This window comes from Athalia rosae, chromosome 6 (assembly GCF_917208135.1).
Source record: "Athalia rosae chromosome 6, iyAthRosa1.1, whole genome shotgun sequence".
Classification (NCBI taxonomy): domain Eukaryota; kingdom Metazoa; phylum Arthropoda; class Insecta; order Hymenoptera; family Athaliidae; genus Athalia; species Athalia rosae.
This window is the reverse complement of record NC_064031.1, coordinates 2,346,228-2,369,108: the sequence shown is the minus strand read 5'-3', so window position 1 is coordinate 2,369,108 and position 22,881 is coordinate 2,346,228. Positions and strand designations below refer to the sequence as shown.

At 39.3% G+C, this 22,881-nt stretch overlaps 2 protein-coding genes across 2 annotated transcripts in view; one reads left to right on the top strand and one right to left on the bottom strand.

Moving 5' to 3' along the window:
* Nucleotides 1-17,787, bottom strand: part of LOC105691778 (cilia- and flagella-associated protein 298) — a 42,848-nt gene extending 25,061 nt beyond the window's left edge. The window contains exons 1-5 of the mRNA XM_012410480.3: nucleotides 17,505-17,787; nucleotides 17,244-17,393; nucleotides 17,062-17,147; nucleotides 16,803-16,973; nucleotides 16,450-16,665 (exon numbers count right to left, since the gene is read on the bottom strand). Of these exons, the coding sequence (XP_012265903.1) occupies nucleotides 16,450-16,665; nucleotides 16,803-16,973; nucleotides 17,062-17,147; nucleotides 17,244-17,393; nucleotides 17,505-17,643 (762 nt within the window). The 5' untranslated portion in view covers nucleotides 17,644-17,787. The remainder of the gene's footprint in view (nucleotides 1-16,449; nucleotides 16,666-16,802; nucleotides 16,974-17,061; nucleotides 17,148-17,243; nucleotides 17,394-17,504) is intronic.
* Nucleotides 395-13,242, top strand: LOC105691775. The gene is made up of 5 exons (XM_012410476.3): nucleotides 395-2,608; nucleotides 3,596-3,806; nucleotides 7,798-8,252; nucleotides 8,431-8,728; nucleotides 10,673-13,242. The coding sequence occupies exons 1-5, from the start codon at nucleotides 2,466-2,468 to the stop codon at nucleotides 10,952-10,954; spliced, it is 1,389 nt and encodes a 462-aa protein (XP_012265899.2). The 5' UTR covers nucleotides 395-2,465; the 3' UTR covers nucleotides 10,955-13,242.
* Nucleotides 17,788-22,881: the final 5,094 nt, after the last annotated feature.

Sequence of the window (22,881 nt, the reverse complement as noted above, 5' to 3'; positions counted from 1 at the left end):
ATCTAATCGATATAATTATGGTATGGGTAAAAAGAAAGTCAAATGTTGGAGTGGAAACTAGACGGGAAACAAAAAAAGTAAAAACTTGTTGCATGGATTTGAAAATAAGCAATAGCTGCAGTGGGGTGATTTCAATTATTTCCTTCGTCTTCAAGATGGCGGCGTCGACGGCGTGCATGCCCAGCATACACAGGGATATCTTTGATCAGGCATATCGGTAATTACCTACTTCTCAATCTCGATTAGCGACACATTTTTTGTTCAATCTCATGTCGATCAGTTTTTTTTTCTTTCCTATATCCGTTACAGTTTTGAGAGCTTTTTTTCCTACCCTTAATCAGGCGCTACCGGAGCCTGAACCGGATAAAATTCTACGGATTATTATATTGATACTAGAAAATATTGATAGGGAAAAAGCTCGTCCTTCGTCCCACAGTGAGATAAGGAGAGCTTTTTTGCCGTTCCGTTTTTGTTCGAACAATAATTTCGAAGGGTCGCAGAAATTCGCCGGCAGATGTAGATGCCTTCCGTTTCCTTTCTCGGGAGCTTGCACCCTTGAGATATCGTGCCTGTAATATACCTGTGTATACGTAATAAACTTAGGTAGGTAATTTTGTTATCGCGCATGTCCGAATTCGTGGCATATTCTAACTATATACCGATCCGACCTATATATAATCGAAAGCTTTGCTTGTTTTCAAACAGTTCACGAGTCGCGAGAGCGTCGAACAGGTGTTTCGTTGTACATATATGTACACGTTATTTTTTTTTTAACAACACCGCGGAATCCCTGGGAGCCGCGATGTTTTAAAAACCAAAATCAAAAATCGAAAATCAAAAAAGAAGCGTCGAAAGTGAATGGAGAAACAGAAAGAAAATTGAAAAAAAAAATGGACGGAAATGAAACAACGATGACGAGATAATTTAGAATTAAAAATTTAGGAAACAAAAAGTAACAATTTGATATCGGAAAAAATAGATAATCGCAAACGAAAGAAAAAAAAAAAAGGATAAATGAATGAATAAATACAACTGCCAAAATGTGCTTGATATAGATTTCATATACTAAATATCTCATGTACGTACTTAATAAAATGAATTAAACGAACTGAGCTTTACTTTTATGTACATTTATGTATGTGTAAAACATATATAATACCTATAATATACGAAAACCTAACGCACAATTTTATATTTTTGATTATAACGAACGTCCTACGATTTTCCATTCAAGGTTTCGTTTTTTCAAGTTCTTTTCTCTTTTCAAGCTTTTTCATTCACACTTTTATCCCGCGTCATTGAAACGATGTAATTTATACGTTACATTAGAGATTTTCGCGTGTAATTATTTAAATTTTCGTCATAATTTTTTTTAAACACATTCGAAACGAAAAAAATAAGAACCAACACATACCAAAATTGTCAGATCGAGCTGCGAGTATTTTTGATATACCGGGAGAGCTTAAAATTGAACATTTTTCTAATATACATTACCAATTAATTAATGAATAATAACAGTAATAACAGTAATAATTCCTTCGAATAATAATAATCATCAGGTAATAGTAGCCGTTGTCAGAGACGGTTGAGTAATTTACCAAAGTGCATGTGCTCGCTTTTCTGAACTTACGTATACACACGGGTACACGAATACTTAGGTATATACGTACGTTGAGTATACCACTTTACTATACATATTCGCGTGCTCAATAGATAGCAGTGTACATAAATATATATACATACATATATTTAATATTATATCATATAAATAAATTTATACATGGTGTATTTTTTAACCCATATTATACATATACATGTACGTATTAATCTTCACGTTACGCAGCCGGATGTATCGCGAATTAAATATTTTTTCACACAATTATAAAAAAAGATATTAATTCAAATCGAATTAAAAATCGAATGAAAAAATAAAATCGTCAACGAAAGATTTTTTAATTATATAATAAATTAATAATAAATGATACGGAGACGTGATTTATCATTGTAATAAAGTATCTGAGCCGCAGATATAATTAATCGGTGGGATCACATTGAAAAAAGGGAGAAAGAAAAGACGAAAAAAAATTACACAACGATCATCATTATCATCGGGGTGCGGTTATTTGCGTTTTTCTTTTAACCCGTTTAATAAGGGAGTGGTTTTAATACACGTCTATGGACGGGAAAAAAAGTTTTCAAAAAGAAACCAGAGAAAAAGTTGAAAGGAAAAGAAACTGAATAATTCAAATGAAAATATTTATGCATACCGTGTACGGATGACGCCTAATAAATATGAAGTTCGTTGACGAGTCGAGGAGAAAGAAATTTCATCATTCGCGGACCGTCGTGATACGGAATTGTGAAGAAAAGTTAATTGTCCGATTAAAAGAATCGCGTTAAGTTTGTCTTTTTCTTTCGCTCTCCCGTTTCCCCTTCACTCGTCGATTATTAAAGTTCGGTTAAAAATGGGTCGTAAATACAAGCAACGTCTGATACCCGAACAAGACAGAAGAATTTGCGGCAGTATTTGTCTGTGTCAATTCACCATAGTCATAAGCTGCGTTGCTCTAGTTTATTTGAGCGTGGCGATCTACATGCCGTCGCACAGGTAAATCATTCCGTAGAAGAAACGAAGACGAATGAATGAGAAAAAAAAAAAGAAAAAAAGAAAGGAAAGGAAATTCATCAAACGAACGAATCGATGCCGTTGGTATCTTCGTTGCTATTATTTGCACACGGCTGTGGAGAATAAATTTATTTACAATTAATTATCGATGTGCAACCTGCTGATCGATTGATAGCAACGATGAAAAAAAAAAAAAGAAAAGAGAAGAAATATGTCAAACTTCAATTGCAGAAGGGACAAATATTTTCTTTAGATCGATGTATCAGATAAATTAGGTGTGTGCAATATCGATCAGTTGGTAATGTTCCTGTTTTCCTTTCTTTTCTTTTTTGTTCTTGCCGCTTATTTTATTACCGCTGCAACGACGGAGCTGAATATATTCGTTATAAAAGAGGTTGAGGATCGTAACGCGGGTTCGTTCGGTACCCGATGTGGTTTTTAATTAAAAGAAAATGAGAAAAAAAAAATGTATAAAAAAAAAGAAGTAAAGGAAATGGAAAAGAATTTCCACTAACAAACACCCCTCGAGCAAACACACGGAAACGACTAATGGCAGTGTATACCACCTTGGTGAATTTACGATCTTTACAAATTAAAGTTTACACGCACGTGTATTATTTGCGTGTAAAAAGCTTTTCTTATATTTTCGTATTTGCGATACTTTCGGAGCTCGTTATTTCCATTATACGGAAACATACCTGTGCCGGGTAAAAGGAAATATAATATTTTTTTGAAGATTGCGATGTGGGAGCCAACAGGTGCGCGAATAATGGCTATGCATACCGTATAGAATATACATGGACATATCTCACGAATAGCGCGCTCTTTTTATTTTGTTTGATTTTATTTTATTTTTTTTCGTTATCCGTAAATTCTATACTGCACTCAAAAGCTGTGCAGGGGCGGGTGATGATCGCAAGCTTTAAAGAATAATTATCTCCGCATTGTTCGTTTCCCTTTCAATTTCAGAGCTTTCAACGCCGGAATTGAACCGGATCCGGTGATGTGTCAGACGGTGAATACCACACTCGTTAATTATTGTGCCTGGGCTAGCTGCGGCGAATGGTGTTTGACGAAAACAACCGGATTTTGTCCGCAAATTCACGCGACCGTCAGGAGGAATGGTACTAATGTTATTTTCGAGAACTGCACTAGAACGGCCAGCATGTCCTGCCCACAGGTATGAAATACTTCTCACGTAACTGCATCCTGCAGTTTTTTTCTTCTCTTGTTTGCCTACGCGAAAAATTGGCGATAACTCGATCAATTTTATACAAGGACCAATTTGGCTTCCAGATTCGGATTCCTGCGAGCAAAATACATAAGACAAGCATATTCAACCCAATTAAAAAAATGATTTATTTTTTGCTCAAAAATAGAATTTTTTTTTTTGGTTCTTCAAGAGTAATCTCACGTATAATCAGCTCAGTAATCCAAGTCTGAAAGCCAAAATCATCTACTCGTGCAATCGATCGAGTAATCATCAATTATTCGCTGTTGGGAGCAGAAAAATTATAAGACACATCGAGTGGTTCTAGTCGTAGACCCACTTTGCTCCATCGCATTTATGTGTGGAGCGAAATATTCGAACGAATTTCTCGATTTAACAGCAAACCCGAGCTTGGCTGGAGTCAGGTAGCCACGGGCGCGCGGTTTGTTTTGAGGCGTCACCTTCAGGGCTGAGCAGAGGTGACGTCTCACAACAAACCGCTCGGGATATTATCCGTTTTAGCCGGGATATTATCCGTTTGCGAGGATACGTACGGTGTATCGACCAATAGGAGTTCACGGCGAACCCTCGTTTCGTTGTAAATATCATCATGTTCGGCAAAGTTCTGCAGCCGCAACTTCGTCGATGGTAATCAACGTCCATCCCACTCGGTCTTGTCAGTTGAGCTCGGGTTTGCTGTTAAATCGAGAAATTCGTTCGAATATTTCGCTCCGTACATAAATGTGATGAAGCAAAGTGGGTCTACGACTAAAACCACTCGATGTGTCTTATAATTTTTCTGCTCCCAACAGCGATCAATTGATGATTACTCGATCGATTGCACGAGTAGATGATTTTGGCTTTCAGATTTGGATTTCGGAGCTGATTATACGTGAGATTACCCTCGGAAAGCCAAAAAAAAATTCGATTTTTGAGCAAAAAACAAATCATTGTTTTCATTGGGTTTAATATGCTTTTCTTACGTATTTTGATCTCAGGAATCCGAATCGCAAAGTCAAATTGACCTATCTATGAAACTAATTGAGATATCGCCATTTTTCAGCTTTTTGGGGTCAAAAATAAAAAATTGATTTTTGGTCTATGTTAATGTAATTTGAGCTCAGAAATCCGAATCTGGAAGAAAAATCGATCAATCTTCAAAAATGACCGAGTTATCCCCATTTTTTCGCATTTTTTGGCATAAATTTGAGGATATCTCGAAGGGAAAAAATCGTAGCTCAATTCGGACAACGGATTCGTGTTCCTGGGGTCAAAATACGTAAGAAAAGTGCCATACGATCAATTTTAAAAAATAAAAATTTTTGGTCAAAATTTGAAAAAATCGTAAGGGGTACCCCTTGGAAAAATCTCAAATTTTGACCAAAAATTTTTATTTTTCAAAATTGATTGTATGGCACTTTTCTTACGTATTTTGACCCCAGGAACACGTATCCGTTGTCCAAATTGAGCTACGATTTTTTCCCTTCGAGATATCTCAATTTTTCTGCTCAAAAAATCAAAAAATTGGCGATACCTAGATGATTTTCAGAGATCGACCACTTTGGCTTTCAAATTCGGATTTCTAAGATCAAAACATTGAAGAATATCACAGAAAACCTCGAAAGAAATGTCGAATTCTGGTCCTAATTTTGAGATAAATTTGAGGCTGTATAAGTTCGGCGTTTTTTGTGACTTGGCAATTTTCGATTTCATTGAAAAACCATTAATGGGCTGACATATTCAGAAAATTGAATATCAACCTCTCAACCAACCAGCAATCGAATGAAATGTCATCACCGTTCAGCGGCACGATTCTCTCATTTTTCAAAATCCAATCGGCCCACTAGTTTTGAGTTTCGATTGGTCATCAACTTTTTTGGAACAGATTATAAAAGAACGGAAACAAGAAAATGACGGTCGTATCTATGGGCAAAGCTCGTTGCACATTTCGATCGTAAATTTCCGATAAAAAACGTACACGCGTACCCATATTACAATGGGAAAGTACAATGGCAAGTAATGTTTGCCGATGTAATTTATACACCAGGATTTCATCCCCTATGCACTAACGCTACAGTGCAGAGTAAATAGTCGAAGAGGAAAGATCGAGACGCGGCGGTTTAATCTTTTGCGATTCATCGATCGAACGTTCCACTTTGCTTTTTTTCGTCTTCTTTCTTTCCTGGCTGGGAAAAAAAATTACTCCGAGACCAGCGTTGGACGACCCGAGCCTCCCGTGACACACGAGACTTTGAATCCCTTTTGATAATTTGACGGAAAAATATGGCGAAAATTTATCATTCCCGTGATAAATAAACCGCGCGATCATTGCTGCGGTTAGAAGAAAATGAAAGGGTAAAGTAAAAGTGAATGAAAATTGAAAAGAGAGAGAAAAAATTGGTGGAGAATGTAAAAAATAAAATCCGGCAAATCTCGGGGCGAGGGTGTATAAACGAACGGGACTTGAGTATGCCCAGAAATTTTCCGTTCGACTTTCTCCTCCCTTAAAAATTTAATCTCCGAAAGCTCGAGCGCAGCGACATAAATGGCGGAGTTTTTATGCGACGTATTCCGTGCACCCGATGAGGAGTTTTTTTCTCTCCTCTTCTCGTTATCGTAAAATAAGATTTGATCCAATTTCTCGCGATACCATTTTTTCTTCTTTTTTTGTATCTCACGCGTGCACCGGGCGTGAAATTTCTAACGGCATGTATGAAATGAGATTTGCGAATAATTGCGACGCTGTGATATTCCGCCGGCGAAATGCTACGGGTTCGTTATGTACGTGACACGAAGGAGCAAAAGACTTCGTGGAAATTTTCCGAGACGCTTTGGCCCATATAAGGAGACCAAGGTCAAGACGCTCGCTGAGGTATATCGTCATTCACATTTACAGAAGAGGCGAAAGAAAAAAAAAAAAAAAAACGTGTACGCAATGCCGAATTTCCTTCGTTTTTCCAGCCCTCCTGGTTTTTCGTAGAGGAACGAATGGAAAGACAGAAAAGAAAAAGGAGGAAGAGATTGAATCGGTTGATCGTATTTTTTTAATTTTCGTTTTTCCAAAATTGAGAGCTAGGGTATCGCAACAGCGTTGAATTTATTAATTACGCAAGTTCAGCTGTTCGGCCGATCCGTAACACGTAAGACGTTAATACGTGTAATAGTTAATCAGGCTAATGATCACGAGCCCGTAATTATAATCAATGAGATTCGATTAAATCTTCGTATAACCCACACACACGCGAATCGTTCGCGATCAATCGCTCGCAAATAATTAATTACAGTGTAGATTAAGCGTGGATCGTCAAGAATTTCGGATTCTCGCTTTTTTGAGTCTCCGCGATTTGCAAAAAAAAAAAATCACTCTAATCGTAGATGAGAAAATAGTTTGTTCTGGAAATGAAAATTGAAAAAAAAAAGAGAAACAAAAAAGTGTGTACGCGAATTAATTCGCTTCGGGATCAAAAAATGCCGACCGTGCAAATTGATTGTGGCATTTAATTAAGCGAAGTTAATTCGCCCAACGACGTGTGTTCAGCGAATGAAGTTTGCGGTGGAGAGAGAAAAACGAAAAAGAAAAAAAAAAATGGTGATATACCGCGTGGGGTCCTACCCCGTGCGTTGTCGCTACGGGACAAATCGATTTCCCCTTAAGATTGTATGGGTACACCCATGAACGTACGTTACGCATAAAACCACCCGGTAAAAGATCTTCGGCGCATCCTCGGAGGATTACTTATTTTGTTTCGGTTCTTTTTTCTCCTCTCTCTCTCTCTCTTTCTCCAGCGAGAGAAAGACAGGGAATGCCGAATTATAGGGTCGTTCAGTCAATCCCGAATAATAAGGGAAACCGGAAATTTCATCCCTGGGGATAACTAATCTTCGGATAAAAATCAAATCTTATCACTTCCCTGTTTTATTTTTTTTTTATTCATTCGTTTCAACGTCGATACGATTTCAGGTGAACACGGCGAGCCTGAAGAGGTACAACTGCAACAACGGCAGCGAGTGCAGTTCCTTGTCGGGTGTGTTCAATTGCAGTTTGGGCCACTGCGCGAACATGAGCGAGTTGATGCTGTGCCATCACAAAGCGGACGGGATATTGGTTGACAGCGAGAAGGACAATATGAAATTGAACGGTTTTTTTAGCTGCCAAAATTCGCGTTGCACGAAAATAAAGCGGGCATTTTCCTGCGACAGATATTGCCCGAAGATAACCACCGTCGGCGTGAACGTATTTCTCATGCAGGACGACAACATATTTACCGCCCATTGCTCCAGCGCGAAAGCTCTCAACAAAGCCAACGGAAATCTGCCGGGCGAAGTGCTCCGAGAGCCCGTCAAATTCTGGGTAGAAAATTCCGGCGGTATTATAGCGAGCTGTCTGAACGTTCGTAAAGACGGAAACACCATAAGGTGAGCACCTCGTATTTTATCCTCGAAGGACCTCGTCGCCGTAATCCTCGTTCCGAAATTAGCCTCCGGTATCGAAGATTATAAAAATTATTTTTTCTCCTCCCCCCTCTGGAGCAATTTTTCTTCCTCGATTTTTATCCTAAAAGTTTGTTCTTTTTTTTTTTTCCCCGATTCGCAGGACGGAGGACTGCGTGAACGGTTCGCTGGTCGTGGAGGACAAGGTTCCGCATCCTTACATAAATTTCACGACATTTCTCGACATTTACGAATCGAATCTGGCCAATCCGGTTGATCCCGACAATAATTACGTCCCGTCGCAGAGGTCCTTGACCATATACAACAGTTCGAGGCTTTACATAAATCTGGAAGGATGCGTGAACACCCTCAGGGGGGAGTGCAGGGATTTTTTGTTAACGAACGGAAGGGACGGCGACAACCAGACTGCGCAGAGCAGATACCCCTGCTACTATAACAAGGTTCGTTGAAAACAGAACAAAAAAATTACTCCTCGCAAGATCCGTTTTTCATTTTTGCTTGGCGATAGCGAGAGCAAAAAAAAGGAACTGTTCTCGATTAAGTGTTGGAATTTTAACTCGTTTGCGCGCGGAGGACGTAACAAGATCCTCCGTATAATTCGACTGTAGCTAAAAGTCGAGAGCGAACGTAGCCGCCGATATTTCGACATGGCGCATCTTTCGACGAGAGATAATTGTCTCCTTTTTTTGCGTTCTCTATTTTATCGCGCATTAGTATTGTCAATTTTGCCCACGATAGCGAAGACGCATCGCCTATCAGATTTCATCTATAATTCCTCGCAACGATCAATCCACGATCCGTATCTCTTTTTCGCTTCCTTGTTTCTGATTTATTTAGGTTTTTTGCCCCGACTCGTCATAACTTTTTTATTTATACGTTCAAGTTCCTTTACTTCTTGCTCTCCGGTTCGCGGAGCATTCGTATTCGATACACCGTAAAATCGATTCCGTCCTCGGATCGCAAAAAAGAAAAAAAAACCAACGAGCCGATCATTTTTTCTTTTTTGCGATCGAAGGTAATTATTTCTGATTACTCACCCGGTCCCTCGGAGCACCGAAAAATTATTCTCGTCTCTTACCTGCAACAGAATAAAATATGGAGAATTTTATTTCCCAAAAACCGAACTAGACAACGTTTGAAAATGTTGTGGAATCGCACTCTGTTTCGTTATCGGGATCGGCAAAAAAAGTAAAAAAAAAAAGAGGGAGCGAAGGAAAAATAAATTGCGGCGACCAAACGCTTCCGACATTTTGATCCCTCGCTCTTCTTTCACCCTTTTGTGCGGAGGTCGGTTCGATTTTCCACGAACACTTGGCGTCACCGCCTTCCGAATCGCCGGTGACTCGCAAATACCGTCGAAGTTCGAAGCTATTTTCGCGAAAACTCGGATTTTCTTCTTCATCTCCTTTTTTTCATTTTATCGCAAAACTTGGCTCATCGTCACCGCGTGCCAGATAACGTAACGAACGAAATAGTAAACTTGTAGGAAAAGAGAGAAACAAAATGGACATTTTTCTCTTCCTCGTATTCATATTCTCATGTCCGCGAGCTTGCGCGTTTTTTCATCCCTCAATATAAAAAATGAAGAAAGGAGAAGGGGAAAATGAGAGAGAGAAAAAAAAAAGGCAGCGATGAAAAAGAAAGTTGGTTGGAATAAGTTTGGTTTACCGAAACACTTTTTTCTTTCTCTTTCTTTCCGGTTTTTTTTTTTTTGCTCCGTCGGTTTCCTCTCGGCCATTAATGTAATTAGATTCTCTACTTTTCCCGTCCAACAAATTTTCCCCTTTTTTTTTCTTTTCTCCTCGTTTTCTTTCGTCGAAGAAGAAGAAGAGGAAGAAGAAGAACAACAAGTTTTAAGTATAATTTCTTTCGCGTACACGAATTGAAATGAATTGAAAAAAGTGAAAAAAAAAAATGAAAAGTTACGATACGCCCGAGCTTTACGAAAACTATGTTTCCATATGCGCGATACGCGTATCCAATTGCGGTAAAAGCTGAATTAGTTATTCCGCCTCTGAATTAGTAATCGTGTTTCTAATTCACCCCCGAGCGCGCCTTTCTCGGCTCAAACTCGCTTTTCGTTTTGCCCACCCGCCGGCGTACCGTCACTTACGGATGTAAACGTGTCTCGCAATATGAACAAAGTTCGCTGATATTCCGGACGAAATTACGAGGGCAAAGAAGCGAGGAATAAAAAGGCTGCTTTTCGGGACCGCCAGGAATTAATTCCCATCCGTCATTTCACCCGACCCGACCTCTGTTAACGATTATTCATATGTGTACGCGAACTGTGGTATCGATTCGATTGAAAAAAAAAAAAAAAAAAAAAAAACAAAGGGAAGAAGAGAGAGAAAAAGCGATTTTTTAATTCGAAATAATTTCAGAACGATTCTTTCTTGGTGTTGGCGAGATTCGACTTGGATAAAACTAGGACGGAGTTGTTGATAGCTATAATAGTGCCGACGGTATTTTTCGTCGTCAGTTTGACGACGTTGGTTGTAATAACTCGTTCGGTTCAAGTGGGAGATGACGCTAAGATGAGATGTAGGTATTGCTCGACCGAAGCGGAAGATAAGGAGAGCGAGGACGAAGGCCTGGTGGAAGGCACGCCGAATTCGCCCGTTGGTTTTGACAACGAAAACGAACTTAGAACAATGGCTTTTTAGCGGTGTAATAAATCAGCGCTCTACGAACGCCTGCCGTTGGGGGACCTCGAGAACGAAGATTCGAATTTTTAATCGATCCCGAGGATGTTGAACCGAATTCATTCGCGGCGGGGGAAAAAGAGAGCACCACGAGCTGTCGTTTCGTGAAGAAATTATGTATCATACAAAAATAAAAAGACGGAGAACTTCGTAACAAAAGAAAAATTGATGAATCGACGAATTGATCTCAACGATTCCCGTGAATTTTACCAAATCGAAGGATATATTATATTTGAAAAAAAGGGAGAGGAAAATTCCGAATTTTCGCCACAAGGATACAAGTTTTCATTTATCACGATGTGTGATTCAAGTGATCGAATATTCATTCCGTATTGGTCGTTAAATGTGAGCTATGTACATGAAAATTATGTAATAAGATTAGGTGAGTAGTTGAAATTGAACATACGACGCATTCGGTTATCGTGACAAACGGGTATACGTGAGCTAATATTGAATATTATCGAGGTTTAGGGTGGAAAAATGGAAGAATCGATCGCCTATATAATGTGTACAGCGTATTGGGTTTATTGCCGCCTCGATCGCCGCCGTATGCAATGTGTACCTAAACGCAATGTGTGTAATAACCCTAACGGGGCCAATAGCAAAATTAAGTGAGCAATTGAAAAATTACTCGTTCTTTTCATTTCCAAAGAAAAACTATCATATATTGCCTTCGTCGTATTTTATCCCTATTTAAAATAACGATATAATATATATTATATACACGAACAATTTTAAATTGATTAGAAATATATATCTATACATACATATATATATACAACGTATAGTAAATACCGCATAGTATACATGTACGCGATACAATACTATGATTGAAATTTTTCTCATCAGTTTTTTTTTTTTTTCAATTGAAGATATTGACAATGATGGTCCATCTCGAAATTGAATGTGCTTGCGATCGAAAAAAAATAAAATAAAATAAGGAAAGACCAAAAATTCTGCAGGATCAACGAATCAAATTCAGAAAAATTTTTCAATCATCGTTATTCTACGACTGATGAGAAGTGATAATTTTTTATTTCCTGTGAAACTATTGAGAAAATAAAATAACTAAATGCTGCCTTCAACACATACACGAACACATGTAATATTCAAATCACTATATGTGTACACGTATATGTACCTATGTAAGTTTTGAAAGAAGTGAAAAAGAAAAGAAAGTAGTAGTCGTCGTCGTTTCGTGAACGTGTAATGCTTGATCGACTCACAGTATTAATTAATCAATTGAGTAATTTAGTTTTTCGCAGGTAAAAAGAATAATGAAATTTTTACAATTTGATTAAGTTGAGACGATAAAAATGTATACTGTAATTAGACTATAATTTCAAGATGCGTTTGCCAGCTAGGTGTGATAGATGAATTATACCATGTATTATACACGTGCATAAGTGGACAATTATTGTTAGAACAAAAAGAAAAAAAAAAAAAAAAAAAACCAAACCAATTTTCCTATACAATTAGCTGAAATATCTTGCAATCACTAACGTGAATTGATGTGTATGAAAAGTAGTGAAAAAGTCAAAAGGTATCCATATCTGCATATGGAAAGAAGAAGAATAATAATTCATGCAAAAGTCTAGTCGATGTGAAACTATTATTATAATAATTACTGTACTATAGCTCTGTAATCTTTTTCCTTTTCTTCGTTCTTCTTTGGTTGTAGGTTGTATGTTTCTACTTTAGTTAGTTTTCCCATAAATAATAATCCATCTACATCTATATACATCCATCACAAACTCTGAACAGAATGAAAGTCTAACTGCGTCAGCCTATACATATGAAAATTTATATAAATAAACGTGTAATGAAATTTCTTTTTCTTTTTTTTTTTCAAATTTATATATATTATATATATATCTATATACTATACACAGGCTTGTAAAAGTAATTTTACTCTACATATATATATATACATATACTATATGTGCCTTCGATTCATTTCCGCTATTGTAATACGCCTAAAACTGGACCGAAAATAGTGATTGAATAGAAAAAAAAAAGAGACAAAAATCTGATCGAAATACGTAGAAAAAATATTGGGCAAAAAATAATCGATGTAACGTCTGTTGTGTACCTCATACGTTGAAGAAGAAAAAAAAAAAAACGAACAGAAAAACCTAAAAACGAAAAGCTTTACATTGTACATTACTATTGTACACATCTTTACAAATTCATGTGTGTAATGTACTCGACTACGAATATATGTAATACATAAAATAAGTATATACAAACACATGCTCTGTTTTATATCGTATAATGTATAATATGTACCGAGCGTATATATAGTTTGTGAAATATTGCATAGTGTCTATATTACGAAGGAATAAAATAACCGAATACGAATACCTACGATTACTGGGCAGTGATACCGAGGGAATCCAAAAACGAAAGCGAAGAAAAAAGGGAAAGGATTATTTAGGGCGACGATCGAACGTCGTGAGCGTGATCCGAATTATATGTGCGTGCGAATTTCCGTCGGTACCTATACGCGTACAATAAAGTAAGGTATACCTGTTTCGAATAATACGTCTGTAAGATTTATACAAATATTATAAATTCTTGCGAATAACATCGCGTGACGTTTAACATAGTCCGCGTCGTACTAGCTATCTCCGAACGGCACCGCGTAACCCTCGTGTACGACGCATATACATATGTATAATATACGTGTAAATATATATATATCAACCTTGATTCGCGATGTACGGAAAATACGATTTATCGTTAATCGCGCGAACGTTCGAAAATCGCGACGCTCGCGTGACACGATTATTTTTCATAAGAACAAAGAGAAAACAAAGGGCAAAAAAGTGATCCGAAACACCCGCGACGGTTTCCGCAATTTGTTAGACCAAGTTTCCGATTACAAATTACGCGTCGTTACTCGCCTCCTTTTTCAATCGACTTTGATCAACCCTTATCATATTGCAGCCCACGTACACCGGTATCCATCGTTTTCCGATTCCATCGATCAACGGACATTTCGTCCTCGCAATATTTTCCGTTTTTTCTTCCCCAATTCGTTCGAATAACAGACGAATGAAAAAATTGTTTTTTTTTTCCAAAACGCGAATCCAAATTGCATTCAATTACACGTCGTGCACCCGAAGCGCGGGATTCGAGCGCTTTTCAACCCGAGTAGAGCGAGCCGATGAAACGAGCTCGAATAATTAGCGGGGTTTTCACGGGACCGAAGTTCGTTATCGGTTGGCTCGCATCTCTCCAGGACTTATGCGTGTACCCGTGGCTGTAATATACAGCGGTATATTAAATGGAGCTATTTTAAACTATGCCCATTTACCTAACATTTGCGATAAGCTCCTGCATTATAATAAGGGCGTCGCGAAACGGGTAACCAGGATACACATAGAACGTGTACACTCACGGACTTATATACTCCTGTAATAAATCCGAGTACGTAACGGAACGAAAAGAGAAAAAGGATGAGATCGAGCTTTCGAATTATCGTTCGATTTCGAAGGATGAGCGATGAAATCTGTGTCCGGATTGATATCAAATTCGCTGGAGCGTGACTTTTTCTTTATTCCTTTAAAAATGATATATTGTATTCGTGCGCAGTCTGCGGCGATACGCGTATATTCTATTACGAGGTGTAATTATTCAGTCACGACAAAAATAAAAAAAAAGAAAGAAAGAAAGAAAAACAGACGCTGCTGCTGCACGAATGGCGTTTTTTTTTTTTTTTTTTTTTGATTCTCTCGTTTTTATTCTCCTCTCACATCGATCGAAATAAAAATTTGAAACGCTACCCGCCTCCGTAACGAGAAACTAGGGAGAAAAGGAATATAAAGAAAATTAATGAAAAACGGAAAATCAAAGCGTGTAGAAATGTGTGTGTACAACGAAACACGCGATAGTCGCTGCTACGTGAACGACGCGTGCATCGGAAAGAAAAAACGATACAAGAAGAAGAATTTACTACCAAGAATAACCCGATAAACATTTTCAGTCGCGGTGCGCAAAATCTTCTCTTGATACACAAAAGAGATTTTCCCATTTTTCTGATTTTCCTCTCCTCGAAACAACGGGAAAAAAAAAAAACTACCTCCGAAGCGAGGCGAAACGAGGTGCGATAAAAGTGACGGAAAAAAAATCGCTCCGATTATATACATCGCCGTGTAAGAAAACAAAGGGAGGTAAAAAATGATCAAACTGCACCATCGGACCCCTCGTGGCGAGCTTGAGTGGGGTCGATGGTTCCTCTTGTACCCGGTGTTACGATAAATATATATATATTTTCAGGAAAGATTATTTCCCAGAGCTTTATTTCGCTGGATTTGATTTTTTTTTCTCTCCTCTTTTTCGTCACGTCGAGCGCGACAAAAGCTCTGGGAAGAAACGGACGAACGAATTCCTTCGTTTCGCCGCTTCGTACGCGTCGTAAAAAGTTCTCAAAAAATCGAACGATCTCGTGCACAAAAGTTTTTCAAGCTCCGGGTCGAGGGCTTGCACCTGTTTCCGGCGCTGGAAGCGAGGGCGTACAGGTGTGCACGTAAACGTGGATGACGTACGCACGCGTTTCGTGTCACATGTAAAAAAAAAGGTCGTATACGTAAGAACGCGCGGCGTAAATAACCCTTTCCCTTTTCGACCGAGCGTATGCATATATGTATATATGTATACATTCGGCTTATGTACGCGGGTGTGTATGTATCGTACGGACATATATACCTGAGTATTGATTGCCAGGCGCAACAGACGCAGAAGGGCAGAAGGTCATCGAAAGGTCAACTCGGTGCAATTTTACCCTCTTCGAAAGAAAAGAAAAAAAAAAAAAAAAAACCGTCGAGATGTGCCGAGGAATATCGGATGTACAGATCTACCCTTTTTCATCGAGTTTTCGAAAATTACTGACCAATTCCGAATCGCTGTTCTAATTTACCGTAGAATCTAATCGTCGAACTCAGGTGTAGAGTCACTTTTGGAATTTCTGTGATCAAAAGTTTGTAAAAATCATCGGACCTTCGTTTTCTCTGGAACGTAATAAATGGATTTCGATCGAAAGGAGGATATTCGCGAAATTGGGTTCGTAATTTGAGATTATCGGATAATTTTAGACACTCGAGTAAATCAACGATCGATGTAGTTTATAAAATAACCGTCGCGAGGAGTAAGTCATCCGATTAATCGGATAATCGGCTGATGGGATTTCCGATCAGGGGTTGAAAAATAAAAAATTCTTTTCACGCGACCGCTGGCTCGATTACGTTGGTTTACCATCAGCTGCGAACGCGACCCCCGCGCTTCGCTTTTTTAACGATTTTTCCTTTATTCCCTCTCAGGTAAGCGTGTGACAACCGGCGTTATCATCCCCCGAACCGAAACGACTTTTACCTACCCCGTCGTATTCCCTGTGGTCGATAGCCGCAAATATCGACGGACGAGAACGAGAAGTCGTTTGAAAATTTTCTCTTTACCTTGAACTGCTCCTGACGTTTGTAAGCGTGGAGCATCAGCAGCTTTCGCTCGTCTTCCGACATCACTGGTTCGCGTGCCGGTCTCCCCGAGCCCCTTTTAGCGAGCTTTACTATGACCTTGGTTTTCTCGTTTTTTCCCAAAAAGTCCTTCAACTTTTTACCGCGCAACATTTCTTTGCCGGAGAACCAAAGCTGCGCCACGTTCACCTCCATCACCTGAATGAATCGTTAAGGGTGGGTGAGCTTTCTTCGGTTATTTTTCTCCGTTCTTTCGCTTTTTATTGTCATCAATTTTTTGAAAATTTCGTAATTTCTAAAAAAAAAAAAAAACGAAGAGATAATTTTTTTTTCACCTCCAGGGAGGCTTGGGTCCCGCTCAGATCTTCGTTATTTTCAAATTCCTGACGAATCACGTCGTGCGGCGGTAATCCCATGGGATAAACGATCGTCACCGCACCCCTCAGATTGTCCAACGCGGTTTGAACCGTTTTTTGACTCACCAGTTTATCCTGCTGCACCAATTTCTGCAAAACGAACGAACGAAATGACGAACGAAAAAAAAACTAACGACAAAAAAACTTCGACGAAGCCATCGGAAATCGACTGACTCACCTTGGAAGTCATGGCGCGAGCTTCTTCGATAGTTTTCTTCAAGACCTCCTGCATTCTTTCGCTCGGTTGTCTCCCGTTTCTACGTCCTGACGAACGTGAAACAAAAAGAATCGCAATTAGAGCGAAAAAGAATTCTGTAATAATTTTTTATAGGATTCAAAGAAAAAGGAGCTTTCACTCACCCACGGCATCCTTGTTGAACGTCCAGCCTCCCATGGGACTGCATTTCTCTCCCCATTCGTCACGCAGTTTCAGTTCCTGGACCTGGTCGTCGGTCAGTCCCATCATGTCTTGGGGTAGCATAGTCCCGTGCTTGGCAAGTTCTTCGATTTCTGTTTCATAACAACAATAATTCATGGGGTATATTCCATCGACCAAACGAAGCGGATTCGGACGGCCGCGTTTCGGTGAGATAAAGTAATGATCTTCGGTAAAATTATTACCGTAACAAATTCTGGAGACCTTCAAACGACCGTTGTAGATCACGACGATGTCGTTGATAACGTCATCGACGTTAGCGTCGACGCTGGTGTCGTACAAGAACTGAGATTCATCCCCTTTTTTGACGTGCAGTCGCACCATGTTGGTTTTTTTTTTTTTTCTCGTCAAATTTAATAAACTCGTGTTACGCGGTTTCACTTTTCGGCGGCAACGTCGAGTTCGGTAAAAACTGCGGATCCGAAATTACCTGGAAATTCAAAAACTCGAAGCCGGGTACGTCAATCTCACTTTTTCGCACAACGTCAACTTTTGCCGGACAACAAACGAACGCCGGTCGACGATTCGGGATTGAGTGAAATTTTCTCCATACGATCCACGGGGTTACCTTGACGACAAAACTCACCTGTAATTCATCGATCAAACAACCGACTTCTCTACGCTCAACCGAGCGGAGACTAACTAAAAATTGGAAAAATTATTTCTCAAAAAAAAAAAACGAGAAACGACCGAACCGATTAAAAAAAAACAAATCTCTTCGTCCGCTCCCTCATCTTCCCATGGACCGTCATCGATCGGTCATTCGCTTTTTTCTCATCGCCTGAATATTTTCAACCAAGTACAACGGCTCTGTACGGTTCGTGCTTCAGAATTCGAGCCTTATTCCCCCACGGTTTGTTGATACGTTCGAACTCTCTGAGGTCAGGTCGTCTACGAGGTAAAGTAAACAAACGAGGTGGGTCACCTCACTCCAGTTTACTCAGTGACGCGGTGGCTAGCGTCGAGCGAAGTTAATCTTTTCCATTCAACGCGGTGTACCCGGTGGTAGTATATAGTCGTCGTCCGATAAACCGCGCGTCCGGAGTTCTACGCAGTTCGTTCGCTCGACGAAGAAATCGTTTGGCGGTGCATCGCGTGGGACCTACCGAAATCTGGAGTTTCTTCGAAAAATTGGGGTGAGTTTATTTCCGAATTATTTTTATCGTTATTATCGCACCTGAAACGAGAGGAGGGAGATACGGCCTCCGGGGTAACGACGAACGTCTGCGGGCCAGCAACAGGCGATGGATAAAATCTGAAGAGACCTTGAAACTCGACGAGATGCAGGACAACGACGGTGACGATCCTCGAGGGCCAATTTACACGCTAATTGGGAGACGAACGGTTACCCCGAGCGTTACGACCGTCGGGGTGAATGGTGAGTTGAGAAAAAAAAAGGGGAAGGTAATTTTACGAAAGATTCGAAGTTTTTTTTGGTCTTCGTATTCGTTCGAAAATTGTGTAAAAATGGGAAAGGAGAACGAAGGAGATTCGTCTGGATATTTCAGCATTTCGTTGTATAACGTGCGACTTCCACTGATACTAATTGTACAGTTCGAGTCCATGTTGGAGTGGAGAAAATAGGCGAAGGTACATAGTTAACAGGCATAATGGTAGCTGGTAGTGCGGAGTATGTAGAGGCGTCGGGGGCGGGTGGGGGAGGGGGGGAGGTTATAGAGCCAGCGATTGAAGCGTTTACGTTAAAATATTCACCCGCACAAACATATGCTCGTAAATTGTCTCTCGCTGAGAGAGCAATGGAATTCATTAGACAGTAACGACTCTCTCGGAGTTCCATACTATCCATTGTATGTACGACGCGTATGTACAGCCTTACACACATATATATATACGTATGTAGTACGTACATACCGGCTCGTACCTGTGTACATACAGACCCGATTCATCGCGAGCTCTTTTGTGACGCTTAACTTCATTGCCCAATTCAAGATAAGAATTTTCCCATCCGCCTGCTGAACTTCATTTTATTTCGCCACCGTGCGAAACCTAGTTTGATTATTTTATTTTATTTGTATTTGTATTTGTATTTTATTTCCTTTGCTTTTTTTTCTATTCGTCGTCGGTCAATCTGTACACCTGGTACGGGTACCGGCGAAAAGGTACGCGACGACACGACGAAAAAAAAAGAATGGAAACGAATCGAGATCGAGCTTTTTTCGAACGTTCGTTTCACGGGGTGGAAGAAGAAAAAAAATCGTGAAAAATTAATAAATAAAATTTGAAAAACGTAGTAGATGGGTCGTGGTAAAGAGAGTGGGGGGGGGGGGCGGTTTTCACCCTTGAATTCGAATGAATACCTTGGCGCGTAGCCAGACAGGGAGTAACTTATTATATCTGGCATTAAATTATTATAGAGCTTGGTCGACAATGGGAATAGCGGAGTGCGCCGGAAGCGATTAAAGCGAATGACAGAAACCGAGGGCAGACAGTAGGCACCCACTTTATTCGCTTTGCTCCACCTAATGGGACTCGTTTTGCCATTTTCGGTACCCACGTGTGTATACGTAGAGTCCCCCGTGTGTATCGCGATTGTATGGCTCGGCGCTTACATTTTACCAACTCGCGCTGTGCGGATAGGAAAATTTGGAAATTATTCCCCAGCTTTTTTTTCAACGCGAATCGTCATCGGCTGGTATGAAAAAACGAATCGCGATACCATTAAAAATCTGGAAATAAAAAAGAAAAAAATAATGAAAAACTTTATCGGAAAAACTCGCGGTTGATTTTATAAACTTTTCGAATCATCCCCCGATTCGTTGAATTTGTTTTTTTTCTCACCCTTATCGTCCGAGCTTTGTTTCGTTTGAAATTGTGCAAAGCTTTCCCGGCAGATAGCGGTCCGAGTATTTTCATTTGATTTCCATTCAATTCGATTCAATTTTCCGACAGATTTTTCCACGTTTCTTCCGAAAAGGGTTGTAATTCCGCGTTAAGTAAATGCAAATGAAATTTGATCTTTTCTTAATTTACACTCCACAATTAAATACTAATCAATTACCCCGTTTCGCTAATTGTTTATGGGGTGAGTTTTAAATCGTTTTTTTTTTTTTTCGTCTTTTCTTTCGAGTTAACGATACTTGAATAAAGACAAAACATTCAGTAGGTTCAAATTTCGAAATGATTGTTCGATTTCCATTTTTTTTTCTCTCGACAAACGTGTTCATCAATCCATTTGACGCTTTAGGGTCGTATTCGGTGTGGGTTTAAAAATTTTCCGAATGATCAATTACGTAGCGGGCGTGCACCGGGGCTCGTTGTTTTGTCCGAATATGCATATAATCTGGGGAGGGGGGGGGGGGGGGAGGGGGACGAATTTTCATATATCGGATTATAATTACCCTCCGTCTGCCAGCGGCACGGGGTCGAAGGTTGTGGAAAAACAGAAGGAAGAGAAAAGAAAAAAAAGAAGAAAATGGGAAAGGACAATGTCAGAGTACGAAAGTCTCTCTTCTCGTTTTTTTTTTTTTAGGGGTAAAATTCGTCGGTTGTATGGAAAATTTTTTTTTTAAACTTAGCCAAAAGACGTTCGACGATGTGGGCAAAGGGTAGGTACGTTTACCGCGAAACGAATCGTCCGTTCTTCGAGTATCAATGGATATATATGTATGTATAGATATTACGGCGAATTCTGAAATTCCGATGGAAGCAAGTTCCTTCACTACTCTTCTTCTCCAAGCTGTGCGCGAGAAATTGTAATGATGCCAATTTAAATTCAATAATTTTGGTATTTTCCTCGGAAGAGGGAGTTGCGCAGCTGTTCTGCAAATTAGCATATTAAACTTATCACCAACAGCTCGACAAAGACGTGCCAAGACGGCTCAACTAATTTCCGAGGATAGAATAAAGTTATGCATTAACCACTAACACGTCTGCATCCGCACCCCATATTACATCGAAATATATACGTAGCTGACAATCAGCCGTCTATCTGTATCTACATTGAACGACGTAAACCGTGGCTAGGCTGCATACGCGCGTAACACCCGAAACGCATTTCTCAATCAAAATCACCTCAACCGCGCCATCGTCCCGATCGTATCGAGTTTTTTTTTTTTTCACCATTTTTCCCTAATTTTATATATTTTTTTGATTCTCTTGAAAAAAAAGTTACCGCATCCTCCGTGATTCTGTTTGCTAATTTTTTCCCTCGAATTTCGTCGAAATTTTTTTGCGGAAAATCGAGGAGAAAAAAAAAAACAAGGGAAACGAATCGGAGCTTTATGATTTCACTTTTTTAGATTTTCATAGAATCCGTAGGAAATGAAAAACCAACGAGTTTGATGGGGGCAGAATAGGAGTGGGAGGAGGAACTTCATACACGTGTACCTGTACACAGTCCTGCGGTGGATGATATATTAAGTTTTTTTGGTTCGCAAATTTTTAATTTCTATTCGGTTTCGCGGTATTCGATGAAATTTCGCGTTCACCCGTCGATTGATGTTCGGTAATTTTTCGTCACACAAAAGTACGAGGATATTTATGAACGCGGGACGTGCACGTACGAGCGATACGCGTAGCACGTGTGTTTGTAAATTAAAAATTACCCCTACGTAGAAAATAGACGTATCTAGATGTTGTGCGCCGCGCGTTACACCGATACGCCAATTCGCACGTTTCCAGCAGGTATAACACGGTCGAATAATATAATTTTTAGTGAATAATTACCCTCGTTTATTCAGGGTAATTATAAAGTTGTGGATCATATTGTCGTTCCAGGTTATTTGTTAAGTTATTAGTTTGTTATTTAGAGTGTTTCCGCGCTGCATTGCACAGGTGCGAAACGTACCGTAGGGTACGAGGTCCGTGGTAGGGGAAGGGGTAGTAAAACTGCAGTTCCAGTACACAAACGGGACACAGCGGCTCACAGCGATAGATCGAGCAAAGCGCGTTTCATAGTGTAATTAGTTAATTTGTTAATTTTCGCACGTTTGTCGCGGTAGAAAATTAGTTATATATAATCGCTACACGCGACACACACACACGTCTAGCGAGTATATATACATCACGTTGTACAAATGATCGCGTAAATCAAGTTTCCTCTCCACTGTAGATTATTTTATAGTTGGTTTTTTTTTTCTTTTCTTTTTTTCTCTTTTCAAGTTTTTGATCCAATTTATTCACTGTCCGTTATCGTTTCATTTTATCATACTTTTTTTTTCTTACTGTGCTTTTCGTCCGTCAAAATTCACTGCCAAATTTATAATATATATATATATTTATATATTATCTATTTGATATGAAATAATAATAAAGAAGAGAAAAAAAAAAAAAAAGAAATTGTTGGCAAACAGAAAAATTTGTATTCAATTTTGGTAGAACTGTTTTATTTTATTCAGTTTTTCCCGCATATATTACATCACAAGACGTGACTAGATTTTACAAAACGATCTTTATATTATCAGGCTGGTTTTATTGCACACTTTATCCAAACTGAAAAAGAAAACGACGCCGCGAGATATTGGCGCGCGGATGCATTCCGAAATGCCTAAAGGAAATTTTTCTTAATTTTTTTTTCTTTCTTTCGGTTTCTGGTTTTTGTCT